Source organism: Phyllostomus hastatus, unplaced genomic scaffold (assembly GCF_019186645.2).
Source record: "Phyllostomus hastatus isolate PE091 unplaced genomic scaffold, TTU_PhHast_1.1 phas_contig_432, whole genome shotgun sequence".
Lineage (NCBI taxonomy): Eukaryota > Metazoa > Chordata > Mammalia > Chiroptera > Phyllostomidae > Phyllostomus > Phyllostomus hastatus.
The window spans coordinates 3,216,209-3,238,920 of NW_025333880.1; the positions used below are offsets into that span (position 1 = coordinate 3,216,209).

Here is a 22,712-nt window from a genome sequence, read left to right on the forward strand (position 1 = left end):
ATTTACATAACAAACCTGTGCAGCATGTACTTATATTTGGGGTTCTGATTTTTCAGAGGATATTTTATTTTATCACAGACCCCACAGAATTACAGAGGTTTTCCTAGCATCTCGCTGTCCAAAGAGCAGATTTTTAGTCCAGGTGTTGGCAAACTATACCCTTTGGCTTCCTGTGTTTTTGTAAATAAAGTTTATTGCCCATTTCTTTACATATTGTTTATGGCTGCTTTTGGGCTACAAGGGCAAAGCTGAGTAGTTGTAACAGAGACCGTCCATCCTGCAAGGCTGAAACTATTTATCATTTGGCTCTTTATGGGAGTTTGCTGACCTGTGCTGCAGTCCATCTTTGCAACTGAGGATGGAGCTTTTGGAGAGTTCGAGTAAAAGGTCTCCTCGTTCCTTGCCTCACAAAGGACTAAGTTTCATTTTCTGTTCCCACATGAGTTAAGTCCAAGAGATTGATCTTCTTCTCTATTCAAATTTCTGGATATTGTTTCCCTCTTTACTTCTGGCATTGGGGGATGGTACTCACCTGCCACACCCCATTTTTTTTCCTTACAAGATGAATATACATTAAACATAATTTCAATTATGTGTTATCCAGCACGTTTTGGGTGTTTGCTTTTTAGGGTATTTTAGTTTGTCCACTCTAATCAGTTCAATTTGGACTAGAGAGAAATTGGAAGGGTTTAGAAAAAAGTACAAGCATGATTAAGGCAAAAAATAAGAGCTATGAATATGGATCAATAAAGTCAAGTTTTGTCTTACCTGTAGAAGACTAAAAGTTTATTTAAATGATGCTTAAATATGTCATAAAGAAGATGATGTCAGCATAACAGTCAATAGATTTGAAATGCAAGGACAGGAAGTGTATTTAGACATATAAAATACCTGAAATAGTTTTAAAAACCATGGTGCAGGCTATTAAAGGATGTTACAAAAAAATAAACAACAAAAAAAGAATGTTATGGAAAGTCTCACTTAAAAATATTTCGAAACAGAAATTTTATTTTTCTATTACACTTCGATGCAGGCAAAGGTTGTAATTAATTTATTTGTTATAGGATTCTGTAATGTTCTGATATCTTTTCCCCATGATTTATATCGATCTGTAATTCAGCACAAAATGCCCCTCTCTCTGTGGCACTGTTTCTCAGAGGCTCCCTTCTGTCCCCAGGCCTGGTGTGCCAGAAAGGCATGCTGTACCACCACTGCTCCTCCTTCTGCCGCCGCTCCTGCACGGCTCTCTCCGCCCCCGAACGGTGCACTGATGAATGTGCCGAAGGCTGCAACTGTCCTGAAGGCAAATATTACGAAGAAACGCTTCACTTCTGTGTGCCCATGTGAGTCACAGAAACGGTTGGCAGCACCCAGTTTTCATCTGTTTTTCTCTTAACAGATTAAATGGGCTTTCATGCTTATTTCTTTTCTCTCTTAATCTAACTGATTCAGCACCATTTTTGGGAAAAAAATAATTTTCTTCATGAAGTCACTTTTTCCATAAAGTGTGCATGTATGCCAAGATCTGCTTGGGAGTCATTTCTTTAATATTTCCTAATGTCTTTACCTTATTTATTTAATTTTAATCCTGTACTTGTTCACAAATAGCTGCAGAAAGAGCTAAGGAATCAGTTAATCCAGGAGTATATTTCTACTTGTTTTTATATCATATCAAGATTAATAGCAAGGTTGGTGTTTCACTGTCATGTGGCAAACCTTACTAGCAGCATTGCAATACCTGTCTGCACTCAGAAATTTCTCAAATCATGTGAGATGAATACTTTTGTCTTAACATAGGGTTCAATGAAATCTCAGTTATGTTTCTCTGAGGTGTGTTCAGGAAGTTTTTTTGTGACTAACACAACACAGTCTGTATTGTGACTAAAATAATAAATACAGATTTTTTAAATTTAGGAAACAAAATTTGAAGCTACCCAAGACTTCGCATTTAAATGGTTTCTGCCATTTGTATGACAAAATTGCATGTAGTCTCACAGAAAGAAGTCGTTTTCAGAGCGTGCCTTAAATAGCCAAAACAGAGCATGGGGTCTACTTGAATTTTAGTGTTTTCTAAAATCTACATGCATATATCCTGGTTTATTAATTTAACCTCTTTTTTTTCCTCATAGATTTCACTGCCGGTGTCATTACAGGGGCAGCATTTACCAACCTGGAGAGCTTATCCCAACACCTACGGGCTTATGGTAGATTTCAACGATGGTGATTGTACTTGATGAATAACATATACTGAGATAATTTCTTAACCAAAACTGTAAATCGAAATGACTACTATAATTTAAAAATACAGTTAACCCTAACATAACCTTTAAAACCATATATACACATATATGTACATGTGTGTATATGTGTGTGTTCATGTGTGTGTGTGTGTATATATGTAACATTGCAGCATAGAATGCCTAAGTTTTGTACTCAGAACTGTAGAAAAGAGTGGAAATGAATGAAGTGTTATGCAGCAAAACGGAAGCCCTTTGATCAGTTTGGTTTTTTAGATGGAATTTAGGAGTGAGGTGAGTGTTCAAACAATGCAAGTTACTAAGGGGTTTTAGCTTTGCAGTTTATCCACTGGCTTCAAAAAAAGCAATTCCAAAATGGAATTAACCATGTCACATGCTGGAATCAGAGTCCTGTCTCCCTAGGAGCATGGATCCTGGTGAGAGAATGCATTACTGGGATAATACTCATTCGGGTTGCATTGCGTCTGTTAAAAATGCAGACATGTCCATGCAGCAGTCCACATTGATCTACCCTCAACTCCTGATGTTTCTCTTTTAATTCCACTATTGGTGCCAACAGATAATAATACACAGTAGATAATAGTGAAAATAAGGGTAATAATAAGGATATCTCGCTATTACTATGCACATTCTCTAGTCTGGCACCATTCTGAGTCTTTTATATCTGTTATTATATCTGTCGTAACTGTAACCCTAAAAGGTAAGTACTATTGTTATATTCCCAGTTTACTGGTGATGAAATGAGGCACAGGCAGTCAAGCAAGTTGGTAACAAAGGCAAGAATCAAGCTCAGGAAACATGGTTCTGTGGTGATTTTTCTGTTGCCCACTTTGCTTAGCATCTTATTGCATATCTATGACAATATGCAATTCATACTCAATTTACTCTTGCTATCTCCATCTCCTTTCCTTCCACCTCTCAATCAAGATACAAAGGCAACCAGCTTCTAGATCTTTCTCTAGTAGTTTGTACTACTGGCCACATTTTCCCAAGCCAGAAATCTGGGAGTTATTTTTTGACTCTTTCCTCCTATTCAACATCCCTAGTCAATAAATCCCCAATGACTGTGGATTTTCCTTTTTGCAAATAGTTGAAATATGACTCCTTTCCATTGCCACTGCCATAACCATGTCACTTCTTGCCTCTACCTGGTCTACTTGCCTTTAGCCATACTCCCATTTTGTCTAGGTGTTGAAAATTTAACATAATTGAATTTTATTGAATAAATTGGCCAAAAAAAAAAAGAAAAATGAAGGAATCATTTCTCTTCAGTGAGAAAAAACATCCCATTAGTGCAGTAACTTCATTTGCTTTTCTCTAAGGAATGTCCGAGAATGAGTATGATATGGAAAAGCTGCCTGTGTAATCTGAGATCTGTCTGTCTCAGTTCCTCTCTGCTGTCCACAATGTGAGCACGGCACACCTCTGAGTGTCATCCTGGTGTCAGACAACAGATAAGCATATTTTTTCATGTGACATGGTCCTTATACATTAGCTTTTTCATCTGGGCTCAAACATAAAACACATGATCTGGACCAAAGCTGGAAGAAAAACTCTTTATGTTGTTTATGTTTATGGTATGAGAACCATGGTGTTGTTCCCTCTCATGAGAGTTTCTTAAAGGAGCTTCAGGATTAAATTTGCCAGTATTAGCTTTTCATCTCATGCCCGGACTTTAGAACTTAAATTTCAAGGAAGATGTGACTTCATTGTATCTTCAAAGCTGCTGCTAGAATGATTTTTCTGGAAATCAAACCAACCATATCAATTTTCTGGTTCAGGTCAATGGTTCACCTCAGAGACAAAGCTTTAGTGTCTGAACAGCAGCTGGCCTTTGCCTCTTTGCCATTTGCATGTCCCGTCACTTCCCGCATTGCACCTGGTTACATGGAACACAGCTCTGCCCCTGTGTGGCTTTGTACTACCTCTCCACTGAGTATTATTGCCTTCCTACTTGAGCAAAGACTATGAATCTTGGTCTTTGTATCCTTTGTGCTTATCTCAGTGCCCTATACATATAAGTGTTTGATGAAAATATGCTGAACTGACATAGCTCTCTTCAAACTGGACCTAAGCCAGTAATTTATTTGTGAAAAAAACCTATGGAAAAAATAGCATTTGTATATATGTTCAATCAATTTTTTATATTATTGATTGGTTTTGAAATACAGAAAAAATTGGATTTATAATATTTGTTTACTTTTACTAGTCAATGTTCAAATGGGACTGTGAGATGTGATGAGCCAGCACCGCCCTCTACTGGTAAGATCTAGATATGTATTTTTCTTGAGAGTGTGGCCTAGTACTGTCCTTGCTTTTCTGGCAAAACCGTTTAATGTATCACAGCCCTTCTTGCCTATGTGCATGAATGTAGCCTTGAGAGTGTTTCTGAACATGTGCTTCAGTGCTTCCTAACTTCTTTTACTTTGGAAATTATAATATTTGTAGGACAGTCTGGGTTGAGCATATAAGGCTGTTTAGGTGCAGAGGTCATCGATCCAGGGATGCTGCTTCGATTCTGCCTACCAAGTGCCACAAAAGCTTCAGGGATATGTATCTTGGCACCTGTTGTAACACACTTGTGAAACAGAAGTTGTGATGCTACTGTAAACCAGCACTTCTCCGATATTAATGTGCTCACAATTATCTGGGGATCTTGTTAAAATGCTGATTCTGATTCAGCAGGTCAGGAGTGATACCTGGGATTCTACATTTCTGTCAAAGGTCAAAGTGATGCCATTGCCACTGGTGCCTGGGCTATATTATGAGTAGCAAGGCTCTAGGACTAGCAGCAACCACTTAAAAAATGGCATCTAAAATGACATCTACTGCCATCTTCCTTATAATGTCATTTATACTTGTGTATCATTCCTAAAGATCTTCTATATTAGGGGATGCTATATTATTTATCTTCACTATATAAAAACCTTTAAATTTATAGTCACTGTAGAGAAAATTCTAGGCAAATTAATAATACTACTTTCATAGACTTTAATGGACAGAAAGAGTGTAGGCTGTTAACACTAAATGTGAGCTATTGCTTTTTGTTTATATACACAGTCACATATATATTATTATAAATCAACATTGAATTATATGCCTGGGTTTACTTTATAAGGATTCAGGCTCTCTAGGGCTTCTCTTAAGGTCTGTTTGTGGCCCACCCACATACTCAGTAGCTTCTGGGCCATCCCTGCCATATCCCATTTGCTTCAAGGTGCCTCAGAGTTAAAGAAAGGGAAATCCCGGTGGCCAGATTGCTTATAGAGGAGTCCACAAGATTTGATCCTTTTGCCCCTACATAAGGCACCTTATTTAATCCCACTGAGCCCAAAAGCATTCTAGAGAAATTTGTGATTCTTACCCTACCTGTAAGTATGTCCACTTCACTGCTTCCACAGTGCAGTGAGGGCTGATGTCAATAATGACTTAGAGGTGAAGCAAGGTCTAAGATTTTCATGAGTTCATTGTAAACAAACAGATTTGTAAAGTTTAAACACACTAATTGTTATTCTTCACAAATTTGGGGAAATACGTTTAGATTAATCAAAGTGCCCTGTTCCTTGACCTCAGAAAATTATACAGTAGTTGTTTAGTTATCACGTTATGGAAGGAAGCTAAGGTTTCAAACTCAAAATAGGTTTTGGAAATTGAAATATTTACAAAGAGAACCTGGCTAGAGAATGTTTGTAAGCTCATCAGCCAAACATCACAGAGTAAGAGAATCATATAATAATAACTGATAAAATATTCCATGGTGACTTGTATTTTGATACAAATGTACTTCGGTATGATTGTCTGTCTATGGCATGAATACAAACTTAAGTGTGTTTTGTCTGTGTCTTGTTCCTGAAGTTCATGCCTGCCCCGAGGGAAAAGTGTATTTTGACTGCAGGTTTCCTGATCCTGAATTACCAGCTGGTGGTGTAAATTGTGAGATTACATGTGCAAACCTGGCCATGAACTTCACTTGTGCCCCATCCTCACCCTGCATAAGTGGTTGCGTTTGTGCTCCAGGGTAAGCTTCTTTTTCTTGACAATATAAAATGTTCAGGATTTAATAGAAAATATAGCACTTAAAAACATTATTTACAGAACTTTCCCTGGCTGGTGTGGCTCAGTAGATTGAGTGCTGGCCTGTGAACAGAAGGTTTCAGGTTCGATTCCTGGTCAGGGCACATGCCTGGGTTGTGGGCCAGGTCCCCAGTTGGGGGCATGCAAGAGGCAACTGATTGATGTTTCTCTCCCACATTGATGTTTCATTTCTCTTTCTTTCTTCCTCCCTTCCCCTACCTCTATAAATAAATAAATAAAATCTTTAAAAAAAGAAAACATTATTTACAAAATTAGCTAAAATTGTTGTTATAGTTGACCAATGGTTAATTGGTAACTAGAAGACTATTGTAATTGTTTTATGTTCATGTAACATATCACATGTTATCTGCAAGGTATTATGTGTTACATGTTAATATAATATGAATAATGTCACATATGTTAGGTGTGTAATATTATTAAAGTAATAGAGTATACTCAATATTATTCAGGTAGTATTATTAAAGTAATACAATATTATTAAAGTAATATACTAATCAATGAATTGATAAGAGAACTTATTTTAAGATGGATTCAACATTTATTCCCAGATTCAACTGCAATTTGGGGAAAGTGATAGTGAACCACACTTCATTCATTACATTTTAGTGCATATCTTTCAAATATTCTGTTGTGCTGTTATTGTTGATATTAAGTTATAATGGTGATGCCAACAGCTTTATCTAATGGATATTACACCATGAAAATGGTATGTTGAGGCTATATAGGGCAGAGGGTAATAGTGGGAGCTCTGGCTCACACACCAGAGTTCAAATCCCAGCTCTGCAGATGTGAACTGTGATTTTATGCAAGTTTCTTTAAGATCTCAATTAGGCATTGAGATGTGTGTGTGTTCACTCAATAAATATTAGTCACTATTTTATGGCAGCATAATCTACTCTTAACTTTATAAATTTCCTTTAGCAGCAGGGCTGTGTAGTACCCATGAAAGCAAATACAGAACCCAGGGACTATTAGCTTTCATGTAGGCACACTTGTCCCTCCTCTTCTCATAATGAATAGAGCCAGTGCTCAGAGGGAGGGCTTTTAAGGCAAGTAGGTCACCCATTCTTCCTCCATGAGCATATGCACACAAAGGGATTCTGGGGCTTAGTTCATATAAACCATGAGCAAAGAAGAGAGAGGTTTTGTGGTCTGTTTCCCAGGAGAGTCACATTTGTCTAATGGTCTCCATTTAGAATAGGTAGAAGAGTCAGGTAACTTGGGACTGTACCAGTCTCTCTAGAAAGGAGGGTCACAGGCAGAGGTTAAAAGAACAAGCCCATGTGTGGGAAAATAAAGGCAAGTAGAAACCAGGCTGTAGAACAGATGAGCAAGGGAGACATTTTAGTAAAAAAGGAGAAGGAAAGTAAAACCTTTATAATGGTAAAATGATTGAAAGCTACATCATTATTTATTTGATTTAATTATTACTATTATGGATGCATGGCTGATTAGATAAAGATACATCCTCATTTTGTTTCATATGCTTATGATTGATGCTATTATTTTTTTTAATTGTGAATTTTTAAAAGATTTTATTTATTTATTTTTAGAGAGGGAAGAGAGGGAGAAAGAGAGAGAGAGAAAGAGAAACATCAATGTGCGGTTGCTGGGGGCCATGGCCTGCAACCCAAGCATGTGCCCTGAGTGGGAATCGAAACTGCGATGCTTTGGTTCGCAGCCCGAGCTCAATCCACTGAGCTATGCCAGCCAGGAGATGCTATTATTTTTAAAAAATACCTATTTGCTCACTTCTGACTTTCGGTTCCACAATGATTTATTTATTTACTGATCAAAACTCATTATAAAAACTTAAAGAAATGTATTAAATAAATACAGTTGGAATTGGCTATGAGGACTCTGATTAATTTGGAAATAACTTTGTTATTCAGAACTTTCTATTATAAAGTTGGTTATGATAACAGGATTTAGATTGTCTTCCATGTGACTTTGGTTAGCTTATTTAGGGAAATGAGCCTGTAACTTGTTTTCATGAGGCTCCTGATAGTGCCAAGGATTCATTGGCTATAAAAGGACTATTTATCTTAGTTGAGAAGTCACTGCAGATTAAAGAAATGCAGAGTAATTTAGTGGAAAGAGTCATATAGAATTGGGTTTAGATGCTGATCTTCCTTTTTATTAACTGGAGTATGTTGGAACAAGTTACTTAACCACTGGAGTCTCAACTTTCTCTTTTTAAAATGGGTGTAATAATATCTACTTCATGGATGCAACGCACCAGTCATATGGTAAGTTTGCCCAAGTCTGCTTAAAGCAGATAACTTACAAGTGATTTTTTTAAAGATTTTATTTATTTTTAGACAGGGAAGGGAGGGAGATAGAGAGAGAGAGAGAGAAACATCAATGTGCAGTTGCTAGGGGTCATGGCCTGCAACCCAGGCAATGTATCCTGACTGGGAATCAAACCTGTGACACTTTGGTTCGCAGCTTGAGCTCAATTCACTGAGCTACGCCAGCCAGGGCTCTTACAAGTGATTTTTAACTTTCTCCTTTCTTGCAGTTTTGGTTAGTATAAAAAAAAACTCATCAGTCATCAGCATAACCACTTAAAGCCACTGCTTTGGCTATATACATAGGGATTGTGGCTTATTTAGGTGAGACATCCCTCATCTAAACAATTGGGCTTCCAATGTTTATGAAGCACCTAATTGTGGAACATGGTGTTATGCTACAGGGATGGTGGGTACAAAAGTACACATATTACAATGGGATCTACCTTATGGGGTTGTCACTAGGATTAGGTGAGTTAGTGATGTATTTAAAGTGGTTATAATAGTGGATGGACCATAATAAGCACTGAAAAATATTAGTTTTTATTTTTGCTTTTTTGGTCTGTTAGACACTTATTGACATACTTGCTAATCATTATTCTGAATCCTCCAATAAACATTTACACGCATCACTCTGTATAAATAGTGTGGGACATAAAGGATTGCACTGAGGTGACTGTGCTAAATTGAATCTTAAATGTTGAGAGGCCTTTCAGGCAGAACAAGGGAGGTGAAGGGTTTTCTATGCAGAGAAAAGATGCAATAGCCAAGTGGCTTTTGAAGATTGGAGGTTTGAGGTGAGAAATTATGGACTCTAGGGCATTATTGTCTGAGGGCAATCTAAATGAGATAATGCATCATTTATATGGATAGATTCATTTATTTACCCTGTACTCAACAATTGAGTGTCTGCTGTGTACTACTAGATATTGGGACACAGCCAGTAGCATGATTACATTGTCTTCCCAAGTGGAGCTTAAAGTCAAGGGACAGCATATATATGGAATAAAAAATCACAATACTGTGTTAGATGAACTATGAGAATGAGAGCAGAACTCTAAAAGAATATGAGTATTTCTATTTGAGAGAAGAGGCAGGAATTTAGGATTCCCTGCTTCTATGTTGAATTTTATAGCATTGAATTATAACATTTTAAAACAAATTTAGAAGAAAACTTTATATATTTGAGTAGCTACTTATGTTGAATTCTTTTACTATTATTTTACCTAAATACATTTAAATTATTAAATTTATTATTAATGTTTTGTTATTTATGAAATTAATTTTGAAAAATACTTTAATAACAGAAAATACAGGTATACATTTATATTAAGGGTATTTATTTACTATATTTATTATGTAATACATAAATGTATTATATATTTATGTTAAATCATATATTTATTTACTCTTTATAACAAAATATTTTGATAACATACCAAAATTAATTATTCTTTGACATTATTTTGTTTAATTTCTATATTCATAGAGGTAGTAAGATACTTTTTCATGGGGTACTATTTCAAAAAGGCAATAACATTTTAAATAAGACTCTGGCTGTAAAAACCTGTGGGGACTCTCCGAGCCTCACAAGAGAGTTTGTTGGAGGGACCCACAGGGCCCTAGAATGTACAAAAACCCACCCACTTGGGAATAAGTACCTGAAAGGGCACAATCCATTTGTGGGTAGCAGAAGTGACTGAAAGTGAGGTGAGAGCCAAGCAAGTAGCATTGTTCCCTCTCTGACCCCTCCCCCAAATACAGTACCACAGTACAGCAAAGAGGGTTGCCTCACCCTGGGGAATACCTAAGGCTCTGCCCCTTACAATGTAACAGGTGCACTGAGGCAAAGAAATACGGCCCAAATGAAAGAACAGATCAAAACTCCAGGAAAAGAACTAGGTGCCAAGGAGGTAGCCAATGTATCAAATGTAGAGTTCAAAACACTGGTAATCAGGATGTTCACAGAAATAATTGAATATAGGCACAAAACAGAGGAAGAAGTGAAGGCTATGCAAAGTGGAATATAGAAAAATATACAGGGAACCAACAGTGAAGGGAAGGAAATCAGGACGCAAATCAGAAATTGGAACATAAAGAAGAAATAAACATTCCACTGGAAGAGAATGAAGAAACAAGAATTCAAAAAAAAGAGGAGAGGCTTAGGAACCTCCAGGACAACTTTAAACACTCCAACATACGAATCATAGGGGTATCAGAAGGAGAAGAGGAAAAGCAAGAAATTGAAAACTTATTTGAAAAAAATAATGAAGGAGAACTTCCCCAATCTGTCAAAAGAAATAGACTTCCAGGAAGTCCATGAAGCTCAGACAGTCCCAAAGAAGTTAGACCCAAAGAGGATCACACCAAGGCACACCATAATTAAATCACTTAATATTAAAGATAAGGAGAGAATCTTAAAAGCAGCAAGAGAAAAGGAGGCAGTTACCTACAAAGGAGTTCCCATAAGACTATCAGCTGATTTCTCAAAAGAAACCTTGCAGGCCAGAAGGGGCTGGAAAGAAGTATTTGAATTTGTGAAAGGCAAGGATTTACATCCAAGATGACTCTATCCAGCAAAGCTATCATTTAGAACGGAAGGGCAGATAAAGTGCTTCCCAGATACAGTCAAGTTAAAGGAGTTCATGATCACCAAGCCCTTATTATATGAAATGTTAAAGGGACTTATCTAAGAAAAAGAAGATAAAAAATACAAACAGTGAAATAACAACAAACTCACAACTATTAACAACTAAACTTAAAAAAACAAAAACAAAAACAAACTAAGCAAACAACTAGAATAGGAACAGAATCACAGAAATGGAGATCACATGGAGGGCTATCAGTGAGGAGGGAGAGGAAGGAGGATGGGGGAGAAGGTACAGGGAATAAGAAGCATAATTTGTAGGTACAACATAGGGGGACATTAAGAACAGTATAGGAAATAGAGAAGCCAAGAACTTATAGGTATGACTCATGGACATGAACGAAAGGTGGGGCACTACTGGTGAGAGAGGCTGGTGGGTGCAGGGTGGAGGGGGATAAAGGGGAGAAAAAATTGGATAACTGTAATAGCATAATCAATAAAATATACTTAAAAGAAAAAAGTAAAAAACCAAAACTTGATATGTTAATTATAAAAATGTGAAATACTTGGTAGAAAGCTTGTTAAGTTAAAAACACATCTGAACTAAATTCTCATGATTTTAACCTTAAACACTCACAGGAGAAAGCTTTTGATTTCTCTCTCTGTCCCATAACAAAAAATGTTACACATCTCATAATTCACCATTATATCAAAAAATTGTTATTCCCACAGATTCTTTTCTCTTAAGTTGTAAATATTGACAAAAGGGGCCCTCACTATGTCTTTAAGTGGTTTTTTTTTTTCCAGGATAGCTCCCTTTATGCAGGAATTTAGGGTTCTGTCTCCCTTTTATTGTAGTAAGTGATAAGAAAAGGTTGAAACTACTACATCCATTATCCATTTTTTTTTGCGTGGCATTTATTTACTGCTGTGATATACAAAGTACAATATGGAAAAAAGTGGAGGATAAAGACTGGATTTAACCCTTCATCAGACCAGATAGAACATGCCAATGACAAGTGTAATGAATATAGATGGTTCTGAATATGTCAAGATTATGAATTTTTTAAAAAAAACTGAAATTAGTACCTTACATTGCATTCACTCTTCTTTTGGAAGGCTGGCGGAGCACAAAGGAAAGTGCTATATTCCTGAAAGCTGTCCTTGTATCTGGAAAGACTGGGAGTACCTCTCGGGAGAAGTGATTGCTACTCCGTGTTATACCTGGTAACACCATTCATTTATTTTACAAAAGTGTCTTAGTTTCAATCACCTTTTATTTACATAATGTGACTGACTTCAGCAAAGAAACACAACAAATCAGGCCTGAGTAAATAAGATTTTAAAGGCATTCAGGCATTGATAGAGAGCTACTATCTATGGGGGTATAATACCATTATTTTTATGCTTATTTGTTTAATCCATAATAAAAGTATGAAATATGACAATTTGAACATTTAATAAGAAAAAAATCTCAAGTTTATAAGAAAGTGATAAATAATCTGTAGAGAAAGTCACATTTAATGGAAGGTTTTTTGTCTGGAAATAAGCCAGAAGGATACCATAAAATAAAATTGAAATATAATTTTCTTAAAATATGGGTAAAAATTCTAAACTCGTGAACAGAATCACACCTAATGCATTTAAATAAACTCAAGTATCGAAGATGGCATTGTGGTCTTTTGTCTACCAGCAAGACTATGGTTAATTTTTCTTTCCACCATCTGTTTTTTGTGTGACCCAGGCACAATTTCTAGGCTTGTTTGTGGTGTCTGATAATTTAAATAAATGAAGTGGTAAATATATGCCTAATTTGTTAGTGTAATGTTATCAGAACAAATTGTCAGTGCTCTTGAATATAAAACTTCCAATGTTTATGTCACTTGAAAGACTAATTAGAGCTATGTTTCTTACAATGGTAACTCGTGTTACTTTCTGATAGTGTTTGTCGACGAGGAATGTTCAATTGCACATACTATCCATGCCCAGCAGTGTGCACAATATATGGAGATCGGCATTATCATTCTTTTGATGGTCTGGAATATGACTATATTGGTGATTGCCAAGTATTTTTGATAAAGGTATGTCACAATTACACTTTTTTTGCAATTATGCAAATACAATGTAAAAAACAAGTATGCCTGGCCATGGTATATCAAATCCATATGTCATTAATACAATCTATAAAAGTTAAGCAATTTAATCTAATTTCCTTGATTCATTCTAAAGTTTTATTATTTATAAGTGATGACCCAGTTCTGAAATTTTCTGTGCCTCTGTATTCTCATTTGTAAAATGAGGACAAAACTTGGACCTATTTCCAGGGCTAGTTCTTAGGATTAGCTGATATAAATGTAGGCAAAACTCGCAAATAGTGTTTGGTATATGGTTACTGGATTTTAAATGTTAACCATTTTTTTTTATTGACTTAGTTTGGAAAATAGAAATATAAGGCATTAAATCAGGTGTTGGACTATGTATTGTTTATGGTTGTAGCAATCAAAAGGCATTATTCTCAGTTTTAGACTGTTATTTTGCTAAACCCCAGGATTTGTATATCTTATAAATACCTTCAAGTTTTTTATGTGTTTAATGCATTTGGATTTTTGGCATACTTAAATTTTATTTAGATACCACTGACCTGAGAATTAAATTTCTAAATAAAAAATGTAAGCTTAGGAAAGAAATTTCACAAAAATACACAAAATAATAGTCCTATGTATTAAAACCTCCTAAAACATTTCAATAGCCCTTTAGCATAGATTTTTCTAGTAATGATTTTCTACTTTTTTATTATTTTATTTTTTATTGTTTATCCTATCACAGTTGTTGACATTTCTTTTCTTTTTCCTATTGCCCTGCTACACCCAGCCCACTCCTCACACCCACAGTCAATCCCCTCTCCATTGTCTGTGTCTATGCATCATTCATACATGGTCTTTGACTAGTCTCTTCCCGTTCCTTCCACCATTTTCCCACTCCCTCCTCAGCTCCTACAGTTATCAATCCGTTCCGTATTTCCATGTCTCTGCTTCTATTTTTCTCAGTTTATTTTGCTCATTAGATTTGTTATAAGTGAGGTCATATGACATTTGTCTTTCACCAACTGGCTTATTTTACTCAATAGTCTCCTGTTTCATCCATATTGTCGTGAAAGGTAGGACTTCCTTTTTCTTTCTGCTGAGTAGTATTCCATTGTGTAAATGTACCACAGTTTTTTGATCCACTCATTTATTGATGGACACTTGGGCTGCTTCCAACACTTAGCTATTGTAAATAGTGCCACTAGGAACATAGGGGTACATAGGTTCTTTTGAATTGGTGTTTCAGGATTCTCAACATATACTTCCAGCAACAGAATCACTGAGTCATAAGCCAGTTCCATTTCTAATTTTTTGAGGAAATTCCATACTGTTTTCCACAGTGGCTGCACCAGTCTGCATTCCCACCAACAGTACACTAGGGCTCCCTTTCCTCCACATCCTGGCCAGCATATGTTTGTTGATTATGATGGCCTTTCTGACAGGTGTGAAGTGGTATCTCATTGTGGTTTTAATTTGCATCTCTCTGATGGCTAGTGATGTTGAACATTTTCTCATATGCCTTGTGGGCCCTCTGTATATCCTCCTTGGCCAAGTGTCTATTCAGGACCTTTGCTCATTTTTAAATTGGGTCATTTGTCTTCCTGGTGTTGAAGCATATGAGTTCTTTATATATTTTGGAGATCAAACCCTTGTCCGTGGTATCATTGGCAAATATGTTGCCCCATATAGTTGGTTCTCTTTATTTTTTGTGATTATTTCTTTAGCCATGCAGAAACTTTTTAATTTGATGTAGTTCCATTTGCTTACTTTTTCCTTTGTTTCCCTTTCCCTAGGAGCTATATTGGCCAACATAATGCTATGTGAGATGTCTGAAATTTTACTGCCTATGTTTTCTGCTAGACTTTTATGGTATCATGACTTACATTTAAGTCCTTTATCCATTTTGAGTTTATTCTTGTGTATGGTGTGAGTTGGTGGTCTAGTTTCATTTTTTTTGCCTGCACCAGTCCAGTTCTCCCAACACCATTTATTAAAGAGAATGTTTTTACTCCATTGTATGCTCATGTCCCCCTGTATCAAATATTAATTGACCATAGAGACATGGGTTTATTTCTGGGTTCTGTGTTCTGTTCCATTGATCCATGTGTCTGTTCTCATGCCAGTACCAGACTCTCTTGATTACAGTGTCCTGATGTATAGTGTAGTATAGTTTGATATCAGGTACAGTGATTCCTCCTACTTTGTACTTCTTTCTTAGGATTTCTGAGGCTATTTGGGGTCTTGTTTGGTTCCATATAAATTTTTGGAATATTTGTTCTAGATCTGTGAAACATGCCATTGGTATTTTAGTAAGAATTGCATTGACTCTATAGATTGTTTTGGGTAGTTTTGGGACATTTTAGTGATGCTAATTCTTCAAATCAATGAACATGATATATCCTTCCATTTATTTGTATCTTCCACAATTTCTTTCTTCAGTGTTCTATAGTTTTCTGAGTACAGGTCTTTTACATCCTTGTTTAAATTTATTCCTAAGTACTTTATTTTTCTTGTTGCTATAGTAAGTGGGATTTTTTTCTTAGTTTTTCTTTCTGATGCTTCATTGTTGGTGTACAAGAATGTCATTGATGTCTGAATATTGACTTTGTATCCTGCTACTTTGCTGAATTCACTTATTAGTTCCAGTAGTTTTTTGGTGGAGACTATAGGGTTTTCTAGGTACACTATCATGGTGTCTGTGAATAATGACAGTTTTACTTACTCCTTTCCTATTTGGATGCCCTTTATTTGTTTTTCTGGTCCAACCTCTGGGGCTAGGACTTCCAGTTCTCTGTTGAATAAGAGTGGTGAAAGTGGGCACCCTTGTCTCTTCCTGATCTCAAGGGAAACACTATGAGTTTTTGCCAACTGAGTGTGATGTTGGCTGTAGGTTTCTCACATATGGCCTTTATTATGTTGAGGTATGCTCCCTCTATTCCCACTTTACTGAGGTTTTTTTTTTTATCATACATGGGTGTTGGATTTTGTCAAATGCTTTTTCAGGATCTCTTGATAAGATCATATGATTTTTGTCTTTCATTTTGTTTATGTGATGTATTACATTTATTTATTTGTGAATGATTTGTATTCTTGTGATAAATCCTACTTGATCATGATGTATGATATATTTAATGTATTGGTGGATCCAGGTGGCCAATACTTTGTTGAAGATTTTAGCATCTATGTTCATCAGAGACATTGACTTGTAGTTTTCTTTGTTTGTTGTGTCTTTTCTTTAATTTGGAATTGGGATAATACTGACCTCATAAAAAGAGTTTGAAAATCTTCCCTCTTCTTGAATTTTTTGGAATAGTTTAAGAAGGATAGGTGTTACTTTTCTACTTTTAAATAATAATTACATATTTAAGTCTATACTCTATGCCTCTATGCTAGGAGCTGTTAAGGGTACAATTATGAAGATATTAGCTTTACCCTCAATTATTTTACAGTTGAGGAGTCATTAATAAACAAGAAGCCAGAAGACTGGGTCAAATGAAAGCTCTGCTGTGGGAATGTAACTAATTTTAACTGGAAGGTCATTTAACAGGAAGGTTTCACGGAAGTGGGAAGCCTGGTACTGGCATATTTCACCCCTTTATAACACTTCTCTATCAGCATATTTTCAAGTAGAATTCCTTTGCAGTGAAAACCTCTGAGTGGTTTCCTTCTCAGAGGCCTTCTGGTTAAGCATTTGCTATTTCAGGAAACAAATTGGGAGTGAGTGCTGTGTGGTTTGTGTGTAAAACCCTGAGGGAAATAATCCCCCAAGGAAATCCTTGACCAGGACAGCACACCTCACAAAGGTGACAGCTGAAGTGTAGTTTTGCCTCCCGGGCAGCAGGAGTCCATGGGTGCTCAGATGTCCCTGATGCTGCTCCCACAGTCTCTGTGCAAATGCTCTGCTTTCTGCTTCTTCAGGCTTGCTGCGTCTCCGCTTTTTATGTTTTGTCTCCGTCTTTGCTTCAGTTCAATCAGTGTTTTTGTTTCCTCATATCCTAAGCTTGCTTTCACTTGTTCAGCTCCTGCTCTACTTTTATTCTCTCAATGCCTATTTACCCTCAGATGTTACTACAAAAAACTTTTAAAGCCACTATATTCTGGTTCTAATGTGGAAGATAATCTAATTGGATAGAATTGTCTTTTTCTTGCTGGCATTTAAGTTCGTTGGCCCATGAATGAATGCATTGCTTTAGGTCCAATCAGCTGTGGACAGAAACATGGTTGTCTGTGGCTACTATATCAGCACAGGCTTTGCGTGGGGTGGCTATTCTTAAAAGGCTAAGGCTAAGACAGGTGCTCAGACTGAGACCAGTAAAATAATATACTACCTTGAGAGGTGCTGACACTTTATGTTTCAGAATCACTTGGGAGAATATTCTCTACCATTGTTTTCACTACCTGAGAAGAAAGGGTTTGAGGAATCACTGTGGTGCATTGATGCTGATTTTTACCCCCATAGCTTGTAATTATAATTACAATGTGGCTTAGTCACTCAGTAGCAGTATCTTCAAAACTAATATCACTTGAAATGGAAATTGGAGAAATGTGATTCTTAGGAATTGATATTATTTCAAGTTACTGTCAACATGTTATTACACGACATATAACACAATATTGAATGTTTCTTGTCTCTTTGGAGTTAATATAAAGAATGCAGCTGACACTGAGACACTTTCATTGTTAGTAATAGATATGACAACAGAAAATATTTCAGCCAGCTTTTCACATCCCTTATCAAACTCTTCCCAAGAAGAAGAGCAAAACAAAAACCCTAAATTACATATCATTTTTCTTTGAGAACCGTTCACAAAGCAGAAAAGTATGGCATTATATTTTTAGTAGTACAATACCACAATCATCTTACTATTCTCCTTTTCAAAACTTAGGTGATGCTTTGTGAAAGGATTACCGGAAATGAAGGAAGGAAAAATGGGCCCTAGAGGGACAGACACATCAGTTACTGTGTCAACACCATTAATTTTTTTTATAATATTTTTAAAGATTTTATTTATTTACTTTTTTTTAGAGAGGGGGAAAGAGAGAGAGAGGGAAACATCAATGTGTGGTTGCTGGGGGTCATGGCCTGCAACCCAGGCATGTGCCCTGACTGGGAATCGAACCTGCGACACTTTGGTTCACAGCCCACGCTCAATCCACTGAGCTACACCAGCCAGGGCTCAACCCCATTAATTGAAAACCAGTCCTCTGGGCACTATGCTATGGTAATTACTAATGAGACAGGAAGGATTTAGACAAACCAAAAGATGTATTGAGCTAGTGTTCCCATTGCTGGTGATATGAAAAACTAAGGGTGGAGAATTTGCATTAAGACCTATATGATTTCCAAACAGTTAAAGACTTTTCTTACTTTGAAAATAAACACTGACCCATATGCCTATGAATGAAAAGGATTCAAGAAATGTGTGAGTCCTTAAAAATCGGATATTGAGTCCAGAAAAATGTCCTTTTTTTTGTGATGAAATTCCTACCTTCCCCAAATTAGTGAGAGAACTCTTAGAGAACTCAAAGTTAAGAGCAGTGTGGCTTTTAACTTTGGGGGGCAGGTAAAGACTACTTCAAAAATTTTATGAAAACCATGGATTTTCTCCCTAGAAAAATACAGATACTCAAAAATAACACTTTACAATAAATTTTCAGGGTCTGTAAAATTACAGAAGCCCATCCATGAAACTGAGATACAAAATTAGAAACATTGATTCCAGAGAACATGCTTTTAGTGGATGGGGGCGGGGGGCAAATGGTGAGGGTGAGGTGAGAGGTAAGGGGGTTGATTTATAGTGTCTGGGACTAAATAATGTTCTCTCAAACAAGAATAACCTAAAACTGACACTAGATTTCTCTCCTCAACTGCTTAAACCTTTCCTGATTTCTCTGCAAGTGGCATTAAAAAAATAGAAGTCTGTCTCTGCACTTACTTAGCTAAGTGACCTTGGACAATCAATTACTATTTCTTATGTCCCGATCTGTAAAATAGAGGTAGTACTTAATTCAAAAAGCACCATAAGAGTTAAGCGAGATAACATATGTAAGGTTCACAGGAATCCCTCAAATGATACATATTATTTTATTTACCAACATGTACCACAGTTGTGTATCTATTTCAGTTTTAACTTGTAGGCATACCATTACTTAGCTAGAAAACTCTTTAAAACAAAAATGTTGCCTAAAATGAAAAAAAAAATTTAAATTTCCCTAAATTACATGTGTTTTGGGATATTTATTGAAAATAAACTAAAAATAAATAAATAAAATCTTTAAAAAAAGAAAATAAACTGGTTGATAAATTTGAACTATAATAATAAAATTGAAAAAAGCTTTATTAGAAAATATTAACAGAAGATATGGAGATAAATGTTTAAAAATTAAACTAACTTGGTAAATTTTCACAATATTCATATTATTAGAACAAAATGATCTTTATTTTAGAGGTAAGTTGTATTTCAGTTTCATTATACATCATTGTAAATCCTGGTCTTCTTTAACATTTGTTAATAAAAGTAGCTAAAATTACATATAGTGCACAATTGTCTTAATATATGGAAATTAATATATGGAAATTAATATAATGTTATTGACATTTCAGAGTACAGATGATTCAGATATATCAATCATTGCCCAGAACAAGAAATGCTTTGACAATGATATTGTTTGTTCTAAAAGTGTTTTGGTTTCAGTTGGAGACACTGAAATTTACCTGAATGATTCTCCTTACAAAGAGGTTAGTGAAAAATTTCTTTTCAGATCATTTTAACTTGTCCTGAGAATACTGAAAATAAAATAGAAACAATTTGGTGTGCTTTTTTCTGTAACTGGTTACTAGATTTTTTTTCTTTGCTATTTTATGTGGTTTCAGTAAATCATACCTGACTTGTCTCTTTTGTTGACATGACAATTCTCCATATTCTAATTATTTCATCTTTTCTTTGTTCTTACAATTATCATTCTGGCTTTAGCAATAGTCACCTATTACCTAGAGTACTTCAGTGTCCCCCAAACCAGACTCCTGACTACCAGCCTTAGTCCATTTCCTCTAATCGAGCCCGGCACACCGTGGTCAGGGTGGTTTCATTTTCTAAAATGAAAACCTAATCCATCACTCTAGTGCTTTGAACTTTTCAAATGCTTTCCCAGTGCCCAGAAAGTCCTCATTAGTCTGACCACTACCACCTCTCCTGACTTACCTCTCATCACTTTCTGCTTCAAGCCCATGTTCCAGAAGTTGGAGCTTTTTATCCATTCTTCAAGGGCTCTGTGTTCTTTCCCTCACTTCTTTTTCTTCCTAAATGTCATTGCTTTTACCTGGATCAGCCTTTCCATTTAACTTATTCTTACACGATAGGTCGCACTTTACTTCTTTCAGGGATCTTCTCCTCATGCATTGCACTAGGGAAATTATGAGTATAGTTGTCTGTCTTCTTCATTTGTCTATGAGTTATGTGAGAATTGGAACCACTGTTACCCTGTTCATCCTTGCATTCTTGGAGCCTGCACAATTTGAAAGAATGAATCCACTCCATTCATTCGTTTGTTCACTTGTTCATACATTCATTCACTCATTCATTCATATTTCTACTGTATACCAAAATCTCTGTTAGTTATTGAGACTACAACAGTGAAAAGACACTGTGCTTGCCCTTAAAAGTGTTATCTCTGGTGGGGAATATATTCAAGTAAGTGAGGATGTACAGTGTGATGTGCTATATATGGTGAGAGTGTGTACACAAGGATAGTATGGGAACTCCTGGGAAGAAGACCTAAACCAACCTTGGATGTTTAGGGTAATTGTTAAGAGCATAACCCTGGAAGTCAGTCACTACTCAGTTTGTAACCCCTATTCTATCTCCTGCTAGCTGGGTCACTCTGAGCAACCTGCAGCTTTCTTATTAGTAAATTGGGATGATTCTACTTCTTAAATTTATATGAGGGTGAAATAAAATAATGGATTTCAAAAAAAAATGTTTCTTCTCCCCTCTTTTACCCTCTTGAATTTTGAAGCCTTAGAAAATGTGCTCTAGATGAAATGATTTGAACTAAGTCTTAAAGGATGGGTGATGGGTGGGTGAAGAGAGAGAATAGAAAGGCAATCAATACAGAGGGAAGGAACAGAGTTGAATGATAAATGGCATATTTGAAGAACCCCAACTGGTTTAGTTTAGTTGAAGTGCATGGATATATTGGAGGAGGATATGGCAAAGGAAGTCAGGGAGAAGTGTCCAGGTTGACTTTAATGCCCGAGACACAGGGGCAGGAACCATAGACAGGAGGCTGATTCTAGATCATGGAGGCTCTTGAATGGTGTAAATGACATGATTTGATACATGACTCTTAAATAATGCCCTCTGAGACTTCAGAACATTGTTTCTCAAAGTTTGGTCTGCAAAATTCTGCATTAACATCATCTGAAATATTTGTTATAAAAACTAGTTCCTGAGTTCCATCTTAGTAATTACAATGGTTGAGATGGAGAATGACAATCAGTGTTTTTAATGGTACCCCCAATTCTTTCACACACTAAAGTTTGAGAGCCAGTGCCCTAGGACATAGCTGACATCTCAGTCGGAAACACTGAGATTAGGCAGCAGTCCAGCTTTAGACAAGCAGATTTCCTCTGGTCTTGCTGACATCTTTTTTGAAGTAATTACTACAGTTTGGTATAACCTTCTTCAGTTGGATAGTCATTTATAGGTGAAAGTTCTCTCTAAGAACAAGAATGTGTTCAAAAACTGAAGAGAAAATAGTAAATGCTCTTATAAAGACAGTTTGACACAACATTGATGTGGTACTTACAGCTCTGTGTAGCTTTCAAATCCAGTTTTTACCTGTATGCAGGTGTTGGTGATTCTTCTTCACATAGGCTGATGAGGAAATGTCATAAAGGTAATTTGAGCATAACAAATCCCCCCTAATATTTATTCTTGAACATCAAAAGTGAAAATAAGTACCATTTATTTTATGGAAAATTGGTCATTCAGTACAAGAAGATGAATATCTTTTTTTTTCAATAAATGAACACTTTTAATTTTATTAAAAATGAAATATATAAACATTTTATGAATTTATTTAAGTTGTACTTTAAATGTTTTAGTTCCTCACATTTATAACATCGCTAGAGTTTTTGTAAAGTGCTATAATTCTCACCTAAAGTGGGGTTCTCTATTTTGGGCAGTTCATTGCACAACACTCTTCCTAACCTGAAATGAAAGGAATATGCATCTCCTTTTGATCAAAGAAGACTGTTTGTCTTGTAGTAAACTGTCCTGTCTAATAAAAACTGTCCTGCAGGCAAATAGAAAAGATGTGCAGAACCAAACTGAAGGAAGTCTGATAATAAGCTGCCTTATCCAAAAATTCATCTTATGTTCTAATGATATGTCAG

The 22,712-nt window shown here is 36.0% G+C and overlaps 1 protein-coding gene across 2 annotated transcripts in view; it reads left to right on the top strand.

Moving 5' to 3' along the window:
* Nucleotides 1-22,712, top strand: part of OTOGL (otogelin like) — a 127,119-nt gene that overhangs the window by 45,751 nt on the left and 58,656 nt on the right. Inside the window, exons 20-26 of one of the 2 annotated variants that reach the window (XM_045845005.1) lie at nucleotides 1,178-1,343; nucleotides 2,130-2,204; nucleotides 4,468-4,520; nucleotides 6,114-6,276; nucleotides 12,351-12,458; nucleotides 13,174-13,312; nucleotides 19,920-20,054. In XM_045845005.1, coding sequence (XP_045700961.1) covers nucleotides 1,178-1,343; nucleotides 2,130-2,204; nucleotides 4,468-4,520; nucleotides 6,114-6,276; nucleotides 12,351-12,458; nucleotides 13,174-13,312; nucleotides 19,920-20,054 — 839 coding nt within the window. The remainder of the gene's footprint in view (nucleotides 1-1,177; nucleotides 1,344-2,129; nucleotides 2,205-4,467; nucleotides 4,521-6,113; nucleotides 6,277-12,350; nucleotides 12,459-13,173; nucleotides 13,313-19,919; nucleotides 20,055-22,712) is intronic. The other variant, XM_045845006.1, reaches the window with a different exon arrangement.